The following is an 11,062-nucleotide window of genomic DNA, read 5'->3' as shown; positions in this document are numbered from 1 at the left end:
ATTTTTGACTTGACAGTGGTCGACCAACCATTGTCGGGTCTCGCCTTCGGACTGTACAATCCGTCATGGGGGGTAATACCCGACCTCAGCTAGCTATACATCCTGAGTGAATTTTTAGTATTATCAGCTATATAAGACATTTTATGAATTGTATGATTAATTAGAAAATACGAAAGTATAAGATTATTCAGTATGTTATGATGAACGTTTTCAGGTATATGAAATGCACTATATATGTATAATTGCATCAAATATTCATGTTGTCACACGACTGTATTTAGTTTATTTTCCCTTACTGAGAAATGTCTCACCCCTAAACTTAAATGATTTTCAGGAAACCTAGAAGGACTGGCGGATCGAGGCCGCCATTGAGTTAGTACGGTACTACCCCACTAGGAGGGTAGGTTTTGATGTAGGAACAATAGATTGGTGTTGTGAGTTCCTAGATATGTTTATATTATGCATTTTTTTTTTTTGGAGATTGTACATCAACACAGTGTTTTGGATTATAGTTAACTCTGGAATTATGTATTTTATGGTTTTGAGAATGTGATTTTCATTTACTGCTGCTTAGGTTTCCGCTGTGAATGTCATATGTGTCCCCGTTACCCACGGGTACGGGTTGACCTTATTATTAAATATGTTTTATTATATGATTAGATAAGCGGGTCGTTACAGTTCTAGCAATTGCTATAAAATAGATGTGTGTGTGTGTGTGTAATGTAAAGTGTGGTGTAGAGAGGGTGAATAACCGGTGAGAAGAGAATTTGTGTATTTAGAATTCCTCTGTAATATTTATTTTCATATTGAAATCAATTGAATGCACTTTCTTACTGAATTTCAATCACAATTAGTGATTAAGTGAGTCCCCTCCACCCATCAAAAGGCATTTGATGATACATTTAGTTTTCCAACGCATCCCTAGCGAGTCGCGAGAGAAGAGAAATCGCACGCATGTTAAATAGAAGATTAGTTAGCAAATTCACCTTTTTTTTTTAATTTTTTTTATTTAATCAATATGTTTTAAATCTTAAAAAATAAATAAAATAGTTTTAAATTACATAAAATGCTAAAAAATAAAGAATAGCTGAAAATTTTTTTCCTTATTTTATGTCCTTTTCAATTTATTTTATTTATTTATCATTTATTTTTGCTTTCCCTTTAATTTGTCTCTTTCTAATTCAAAAAATATTTTCTTTAAGATTTTCACCTAGCCTACTACTTTGTAATTTCAGGGGGGCCATTTCCAATGTTTTTTTGGGATAATTTTTGTCCCTTTTAAATACTTTAATTGGATTTAATTACATTTTTTCATTTTTTTAAACTTTATACATTATTAAAAAAATCTAAAAATTGTTTAAAATTCCCAAAAAATATCAAAATTTTTCAAGGAGGGTTTTTTTTTTTTTTTTTTTTTTTGTGTGTTTTACGGTTTTCTAAGTTTTAGAACTTATTTGCATCTTAATTTAAGCATGAGGATAAAAAAATAAAAAAAACACAAGCATTAATGACCCTCTCGTGCTTTGTTTCGCATGCAACTCTCTATTCATCAAGGATGAGATGACCATTGATTATTTGGACCCAAACGATAGTTGACCAAACTAATCAGTAATAATTTAATAAGTATTTTAATCTTACTTAAAACAAAATAGATTAATATCGACTTCGTTGATATATCATACACACATATCTCATTTTTTAAACACCAATTTTACAGAACAAACTGGTCATTCGTGTCAAGACGATTTAAAAATTCTTCTCGGTAGAAGTGAGTTTTTGGAGCGTGCTGACAATCCCCGACACATGCATCCTGGTTGCCAATATTTAGCCACCCTTTGCAAGATTTTCAAATTGCGAAACTGCTTTCTAGCGCCCAGTCATTTAAGTGAAACTAGAAAATCACGTCTTCTTTGAGAACAACTTCTCTAAATATATTCATTGCAATGCACTCAAAAAAGTCAACTATTGCAGAATTCTAGTAAGATGGGTTGATGACCAAGTACTATGGCTTTCTTATCTTGGTCATAGCCCTTCAGGAGTAAAAATGAAGATCGGTTGGGCTTCAATAGCAAACGATCGCTGGAAGGCCAGAGTTTTCTCATTCTAAACAACAAGCCAACAGACAAACACAACCATTCAGCCAAAAAAATATATATGATTTGAGACCAAAGACAAATGCTATGGCGTCGTGTCCTCGAGCTAATCGGATTTTGTGCCCTACGGCGTTCTTTCTCCGTCGACAGGTTTTTCTTTTTTTTCCCTTGAGCGAATACGTTATACTTTTACACTTTTTTCTAAAATAAAACGAATAAATAAACTTTTTCTTCGCTGCGAAATGATCATTAATGTACAATTATACACGGCTATAACCAAAGATGATTCACAGCCCGGAAGCATCCACAGCCTAAGCTCACCGTATGAACTTCTGATAAGCCTCAATGACCGACAAACCTACCTATCTGTACGTATTTAAAATAAAAACAAAAACAGAGAGCTTGAAGTAAACATTAATTCTACATCATCGCTGAATATTGATCTTCCTCCTAGAAAAAAGAAAGAAAAAGAAAAAGAAAAGAAGCTATACTGCTTCCCGTGCTGCATGCAAAGCATGCAATTAACAATGAATTTCAACGTCCTCAAATTCCTTAGCCAGTTTCCTGCGGGCAACAGTGGAAGCACTGCCATAGCGAGGAAGGTTTACTATTGAATTAGCTCTGCTAGCTCCATCGAGAGCAGTCCATTTCTTCCCCTGGCCTCCAGCGACTTTCTCGATGCCGCGTCCGGCCGTTTTTCCGGAGCGAGAAGCAGCAAGTCCCGGCGGGTTTACGCTGCTTGTAGCATCCTCCGGCGGCACGGATTTCGGTAACGGAGGGGGTGGGCGTTTAAAGAACAAGCAGATGACAGCGCAGTCATCCACCTTGGCATTTGGGTATTTTCTTCTCCAGGCTTCAACAGCGGTGTCCACCAAAACCCTTGCTGCCACTGACCGCTTCTTTACCGAGGCAACTATTCTCATCACTTCATTGTTCGTCAACACATCCCATACCTGAAAAACCAAAAAGACATATATGCTCATCTCACAACGATCCATTGCCTGGCAGGTAATCTAATTATAAATATAATTATAATAGTTACTATTTCATATATATTCTGATTATGGACACATTTTTAACTTACCCCATCTGTTGCTAAGACTAAAAATTCATCCTTCTTGGTAAGCTTTCTGCATGTAACTTTAGGAGTTGAGATAACTCCATAATCTTTCAAGCAGAAATCTCCAAAAGCCCTTGCCATAGCAAGACCAGGACAGTTCTCATCAGGCATCCATACTCTAGCCACATCAGGTTCCCCATTTAGTGCAAAAACTCTACCCTTGCATTTCTTAATTCTTTCAGCTTCATCTAGAGGTAACAAAAGATAGAAATAGGTTTACATAAATAAATAAATGAATGTCTAATTAATAGCTAGTTGAATTGAAAATATATGAAAATTGATACGTAAAAGAAATAATAAATGGAAGAGAAGAAAAGACAAAAACTCACTTGGAATATTTGGTTTCAAGTCAACTGTGAGTTGTACAGGAATGAGTTCGTCTGTGCTGTCTCTCGTAAATAGGACTGCACGAGAATCCCCTAAGTTGCCAATTATTAGATTGTAACCCTGAAAATTGGAAAAAAGAAAGAGGTTGAGAAATCTCCACCATTTTCTTGCTCACCTATCAAATGGGAAACTTTTAAACACATACCTGCTTAAGAACTGATACTGCTGTTGAACCACTACAATAGCTATCAATACCTGAATTGACACTAAGTTCTTCATCCATCTTCTTGAAAGATTTAATAAAATTGGCCTTCCATGAAGAATGTAGTGGATTAGAACTCTTATCTTTATTCTCATTTTCACTGTCATCATTGTCAATTTTATCAAATATAACAATATTGTCATTTTCATTATCATTTTGACAATGCTCATCACTTCTATCTTCACAATCAGCATTGCACCCATTACTTTGTGATACTCTATATGCTGAAAAGAGTTTCAAAGGTAAATTATCACGAACATGCCGTGCCACTTTATGACCCAAGGGACCGTGTCCATCAAACACACCACAAAAGAATGTATTTTTCTCACCTGCAAAATTCTGAAAATTGTAATAGATTTGTTATATCCTAAAAGTAATAAAAAATAGTATAAAAACAATATATAATAAAAATCAATCAATATCCATGATAACTATATAAATATTACCATGCTTCAAAATAATAATGAGACTTAACTGGGTATTGCCCAATGATTTACCTATAGCTTAAACCATACATAATCAAAGAACTAAACCAAAAAAATAATAATAATAATTAGCTATGCACGTTCAAATTTGAATAAACTTAATTAGAGCTCATAAATTTAGTGAATTAGTGAGTGCTGCACTTGGAGGGAAAAAATCAACATAAAATTCACAAAAAAAATTGTTAATTGGGCTTCATAATTAAGTTAAATTAGAATGATATTATTCTAATAATAACAAAATAAAATTAAAGAAAATTAATTAAAAGAAAAACTGTAGCACATCAACATTACAATGGGCTTTGTTCAATGATTTGCCCATATTTGAATAACTAATGCATGAATAATCAACGTATAATAAATTAAACCAAAAAATTAATTAAGCAAGATACAGGGCGAAGCTTGAATGAAATCAATTGGAGCTAGTAAAATTTTAGCTAATTAATGAATGCTGCAAATAGAGAGAACCAAAAATGTGATGAACAGAAAATGTACCAGAAGAAATATAAACAAAAATCTGCAACCAAAGAAATATAACACAATCAAAGTGTCCATTTTTTTCTTTTCTTGTTTACATTTTCTAATTACTTTCATAGGAAATGTTTGAGTTGATAATTGAAGACAATGTGATATTTATTACCTCCCAAACAGTCATGGCATCTTGATTGATCCCTTTTGATCCTTGTTGGGTAAACATTGACGTAAACCTAGAAGATCCTCGCAATCTCACTATAGCCCCACCCTCCCCGTCGCATACATCTCCCTCCTCTCCATCACTACCACAATTCTCTTCAAATGCATCGCCTACCATGAACCCTTCAAACCTGTCATCCTTCGTACAACAGGCTCCCATGGCTGATCGAATTGACAACCCCTCCCCGCAACCAATATCTCAAAATTCACCAAGACGAAACTGCAAATTTTCCAATCAATGCCCAGCAGATTTTCCCAGAAAACAAGAGTAAAAATGAAAGAAAATTATATGGATGGATCGATTAGTTTTTCCAGGGAATTGAAGGTTCACCTTGAAAAACTGCATATTTTCTTAAAGTAAGGACAAGAAACAGAATCCCGCAGCTATGGATATTTTCCAAACTTTGATCGAGGATTCAACAAACATTTAAAATACAAAAGAAATAATAGGGTTGAATCTTAGGTTTGTACTTGTTCTTAATTAAACTATGTTGCAAAGTCAAAAGATCCCTTTCCGCTGACAAATAGGAGAAGAGAGAGAGAGAGAGAGAGAGAGAGAATATACAAATACTAATTAATCCCTCCCTTGACTAATCCCCGCTAAAAATAGAACAATCCTCCGTTAAAATTTTTCCATTGCCCGACTCCTAGCGGAGAGAGATATGACAGAGGGGGAAACTATCAAAATTCAGCCTTGAATATTCATGTGATGCGTTCATTGTATAAAAGTTCGTTCACACATTGCAAACCTTTTGGTTCATTTGCTGAAGTTTGAAAATTGGTCTAGCATGGCACAAAAAATTAAAGGGAGCAGTATTTTGAATACGGGAAATTTTCAATATACACACTACGAAGGGTCTGAACCATACAGGCGACACTGCAACTCATTGAATTTTTAGATAGAACAGAAGTTGGAGGGTGTGTATGATGCACTCATACACTTCGGAAGTATAATATAATTCAATGATACCCTTCGTTATTAGAATTTCATGGTGATCCATCAATATAGGGAAGATAATAGTGTGAATGATTTTCTCGTTTGAGAATGAGAAATGAGAAATGAGAAATAATGTCATCTATGAACAACAATATTTTTTACCATATTTTCTGAAAGGTATCCTTTGGATGCATAGGTTGGGTCTCATTTTCTTTCATCATTAGTTTATCCTCTCGATTTTTGTTTGATTGGTTCATTTTTTATTTTTGCTTTGATAGGCGTGCTTAGATTTGTTTCTTATTAGCTTTGTTTTGATTTGTAGTCCTGTTTTGGTTGGTTGCTGGTGTTGTTTTTTGGAGACCTTTAATATTTTTTATCTATAATCTCTCAATGTTTGTCTTATAATCACAGTTTTCCTCCGCCAAAAGTGAGGGTATATCAATAAATAATTGAAGGTGTCGCCCTACTTTTAGTAAAAAAAATAGAATGTAGAGTTATTAGTTGCGCTATATGTTGGTACAAAAATATAATAGATGAAAAGTAAATTTTAAAAAATGTACCCTAAGAGATTTTTAGAAAAAAAAATAATAATAAGAAAAAAAAAAAGGAAAATTTACTAATCAAGATGTCTTAAGGAAGCAATTTGTTAAAGTTCATAATTCAATGCGAGAGAGAGAGAGAGAGAGAGAGAGAGAGAGAGAGAGAGAGAGAGAGAGAGAGAGAGAGAGAGAGAGAGAGAGAGAGATATTGCAAAGAGGGAGTGAGGGTAGCCGCAGCGAGCAACTGCTCCAATACATACTTCACAACACGATACAAACGAATACATAATAGAATAAACCTAAACCAAATATATGTACATAGACTAAAATGCCCCTATATAATATATATTATCTAACATCCCCCCTTAAATTCACGATGGCGCACCGAGAAGCATTGAGAGTTTGCCAAGTAGAAACTGGAAACAACTAATAGTGTGGGACTTTGTGAAGAAGTCAACTAACTACATGGTAGAGAAAATGAATGGGAGAGATATGGTACCTAGGCGAAGATGATGACGTATGAGATGACAATCAATTTCAATATGCTTAGTGCGTTCATGAAAGACAGAGTTATGAGCAATCTAAATAGCACTAGTTACTACAAAAAATCAAGGTATTAGTGACAGTTCTAAAATAGTTGCTATATGTGCCATTACTACTAACTTTTAGTGACAAATTCAAAATTTCATCACTAATAATGGAGTATTAGTGACGGATTATTACTGTCACCAAAACCCTAATACCGTCACTATATAGTCTAGAACGACTCAACTTAAATTTGTCACTATTAGTAGGGTATTAGTGACGAGTTAATAATTCGTCACTAAAAGTAGGGTATTTGTGAAGGATTGAAATTCGTCATTAATAGTTTGGTATTAGTGACGAATTACAAATTCATCACTAGTGTAATTTATCACTAATACTCTGGCATTAGTGAAGGATTCAAATTTATCACTAATATCCCACTATTAGTAACGAATTTATAATTCGTCATTAATACTCTAGCATTAATGAAGGATTCAAATTCGTTACTAATACCCTAGCATTAGTGAATGAGTCAAATTCATCAATAATAGTAGGGTATTAGTGACGAATTTGAATCCTTTACTAATAATTAGAAAAATAAAAAATGTTTTGATACTAATTTTTTTTAATCATCAATTCTTATATAAAAATTTGTAATTACATTTTCGAATACATAAACTGAAACCACAAGTACTATAAAATTCATAAATCATTCAAAATTTTAAATTTAAATACAAATTCAAATAAAATAAAGAAATAACATATGTTCAGATAACAAAAATTATTTAAAAATATTCATAATTCAAATACAAAAACTAGTACAAATTCAAATTAAAATACAAAAAATCCATTTGTTCAAATAACAATAAAAATTATAAATAAATAGTCAAAAGTTGCATCTGACAACTGTAGTGCATGCATGCATGGCATCGTGGTGATGTTAAGACAACCACGAATCCAACAAATTAAGAGTCATTAAAAAAAAATTTAGAATACAAATGGAGGAGAGCTGACGCTCAATATAATCAGGAAAAATAATTATATGATATAACAAATTTTGCAAAGATTTCATAATCATGCATATTACATAATTTGTACGGTAGTAATATCAATAACAAAAAATGTAACGTTGCATTCGAGAGCATAGATTTCAAACATTTTGAATGGATTTGGACAAATTTTAATATAATTTTATATTACGTTTTATTTAAATTCAATGTAAATTTAAGTCCAAAGTGTCTCCAAACACGAGGAACATAAAATTATATTGAAACTTATTAACGTCTATTTAAATCTAAATTTAGGATCTAAAATGCATGCTCTAGAACGCAACATGAGATTAGTTTATGGGGGATTTGCACAATGCCTCAATGAGGTATTAGCATTGTGTGAGGAAGAGGATGCAGCGAATAAATCTAGTCGGGGACATGTGTCCATTAGCATGCTTTACAGTTTCGTAGACAAACATTATTGCTCTACTTGAAATAAAACACTAACGGTGATTGTGGGGTTTGTATAGGAGGGAAATGGGAAGATTCATAGAGGAAAAAGTCATGAACTAGCATAAGCAAGTGTGTATCTTTTCAAATCTTAATGAGAAAATATTAGAACTAAGTAAAATATGTCAGTCAAATGGACATGAAATTGGTCATTTGTTTGGTAGCTGAGAAAATCATGGAAAATAAAATATGGCCTAGGTGCTTTCATTGGTGACCTCGTGCATGGATCATTTTTTTCCACTTTTTTTTCTTTTCTACAATGACATTGCAACCCATATGTCCAGACGAATCCCTAATTTGTGTCACATCTTGGCATTCATACGGATTTTCAAAACTAGAAATTTGAAGCATAGATGGAGGGAGGGTGAATGTGGCTACGTGGACAATATTTACATTTATCTATCCACTAGTTAGACGAATCCAACTTAGAATTTGACCTTACCTGCGCAATATTTTAATTAAGGACTGATGGAGATGTCAATCCAATCGTTATTACTTTAACATTGAAGCTTATCATAATTATCGGTGTACATGGTTTTCTTTTTCTTTTTTAAAAAAATTTTAACAAAAATTCGGCAGCATGTCATCTGTAAATTAGACATTTTCCCATAAAACCTACACTTGATAAGTTCAAATAGATCATTTATAAGAAGTTCAAGGCACACGAGAACCTATATTCACTACCAGCATGCAATACACATCAACTGCATCCGTCATGTAGGAGACATTCTAGACTAGCATGCAATCATGGAGCATTCAACAATTCACAACAATAATACATGTATTCATTAAATTTAGAATATAAATAGCAGAGAACAGTGGATAGTATTGAGTTTAGTGTAGTATTGTTATTCATCTAGGCATTTGGACATGAACGTTATGAGATAATGAGAACATTTAATTTAAATAATGTCGCGACGTCCCAGAGCGCGGGTGCCCTAGGCAGTGAAATAAAAATGTATTTTAATTATTTTTGAAAAAAATGATGAGTATCAGAGTCACCACTAACCTTTTAGTGTGGTTAGAACACATGATTACTACCCCGTTAAGGGTAGAACGGGTCTATATTACCAGAGTTGGGGTCGGGAGTTCAGTTACGCGAGGGGAAGGTACAAGTACCCCCTACATGCCCATTCTTATGAACAGTACCTAATTAATTTGAAATTATCCTTAAGTTAATCTAATAAGCCTTTCAAATTATTCCTCTATTAGTGGATTTACGAATATACATGCAATATAAATAAATAAATAATACAAGAATATACATAATATATATAAATATATACATATTCCCTCATAATTAAAGGTATGTGAAGCCCGAAAGCTCATACCCTAGTGTCACGAGCTAAGCTTGTTCAAGGCATTATGCTTGCCTGTGACCGCTTATCTCGTGTGCTTAGGATGGGTTTCCATCATGTAAATACTAGGGTAGGGTTAATTTCTGCTAGTAGAGTCTTTGTAAGCCAAATAAGGCAGTATGACTCCTCGGTCACTTTGATGTTTCCTAGTGCCAGGATGATAATTACATAAAAACCTCTTTAGGGGAGGGTGAGTGTTCATCAGTCATTGTAAAACTCACTAACAATTGTCAACGTGCTTAGCCTACTTGCCTCCCTCGCTAAGTACAACATGTCAACGGAGGATTTGTTAATGAATTACGTTTGCTTCAATATTTATTGCTTGGTTGCCACGGCTTTCATGAATTGATTATTATTTCCGCTGCCATCTGAATGAATGTTAATAAAAGTACTTTGTGGATGAATGTTGGGAAACAATAGGCTGGCTAGCTAAGAAAGAGTGCTTTAGCTAGCGCAGCACAGCCCTTCACAACGGTGTGAAAAGAGTCGGACCGTGACATTTGGTATCAGAGCCAAGTCGGTGACACTTGGTGAGAGCCCAAGGTTGAGTTGCTACGTGAATTCGATTGCCTTCGTTGTTGGATTTGGGAAGCTTTGGTAAGTGACCATGGCACCAAACAATGCTGAGATGATCAGCGTGCTGGAAGCACAGGTTGAGACAACAACCAACACTATGGCCGCGGAGGTGGCCCAGATGAGAGAACTTGTTGATGAAGTGATGGGATCACAAAAACATCAAGCAGGTTTGATAGGTGACATGTCAGAGGACTTTCACCACACTGTGGAAACTTTGCAAGCCCAGATGGCAGATCTGGATGCAAAGGTAAATGTGATGGTTCTTGCTATGGGGAACTCCAACACTCCGGGAGTTAGCAAGACCAAGGTGCCAGAACCCAGGACGTATGGGGGTGCCCGTGATTCCAAGGAGTTAGATAACTTCTTGTTTGATGTGGAGCAGTACTTTCGCATTGTGAGGATGGCCTCAGAACATGCAAAGGTGGATACTGCGACCATGTACTTGGTTGGTGATGCCAAACTATGGTGGCGTACCAAGTACAAAGAAATTGAAAATGGAAACTGTGTAATTGATTGGGCAGACTTGAGGAGAGAGCTCAAGGACCAATTCTTTCCTGAGAACATTGAGTATAATGCAAGGAGAAAACTGAGAGATCTCAAGCATACGGGGTCGATCAGCGAATATGTGAAACAATTTTATGCTTTAATGTT

The 11,062-nt window shown here is 34.6% G+C and overlaps 1 protein-coding gene across 1 annotated transcript; it reads right to left on the bottom strand.

Moving 5' to 3' along the window:
• Positions 1–2,614: 2,614 nt before the first annotated feature.
• On the bottom strand, positions 2,615–5,137 carry LOC131167623 (probable protein phosphatase 2C 65). Its single transcript, XM_058126417.1, has 5 exons — positions 4,925–5,137; positions 3,746–4,141; positions 3,543–3,660; positions 3,178–3,401; positions 2,615–3,046 (listed from the first exon to the last, which is right to left on the bottom strand). The coding sequence occupies exons 1-5, from the start codon at positions 5,135–5,137 to the stop codon at positions 2,615–2,617; spliced, it is 1,383 nt and encodes a 460-aa protein (XP_057982400.1).
• Positions 5,138–11,062: the final 5,925 nt, after the last annotated feature.

This window comes from Malania oleifera, chromosome 11 (assembly GCF_029873635.1).
Source record: "Malania oleifera isolate guangnan ecotype guangnan chromosome 11, ASM2987363v1, whole genome shotgun sequence".
In the NCBI taxonomy this organism is placed as follows: Eukaryota; Viridiplantae; Streptophyta; class Magnoliopsida; order Santalales; family Ximeniaceae; genus Malania; species Malania oleifera.
The sequence above is the reverse complement of the archived record's forward strand: the minus strand, read 5'-3'. Positions and strand labels throughout refer to the sequence as shown.

Excerpts from the sequence above, each read along its gene's own strand:
- LOC131167623 (XM_058126417.1), bottom strand. The coding sequence starts at position 5,137 with ATGGGAGCCTGTTGTACGAAGGATGACAGGTTTGAAGGGTTCATGGTA. Across the intron at positions 3,402-3,542 it reads CTTGAAACCAAATATTCCAA|ATGAAGCTGAAAGAATTAAG; the intron begins GTGAGTTTTTGT and ends TGTTACCTCTAG. Across the intron at positions 3,047-3,177 it reads TAGTCTTAGCAACAGATGGG|GTATGGGATGTGTTGACGAA; the intron begins GTAAGTTAAAAA and ends TTGGTTTTTCAG.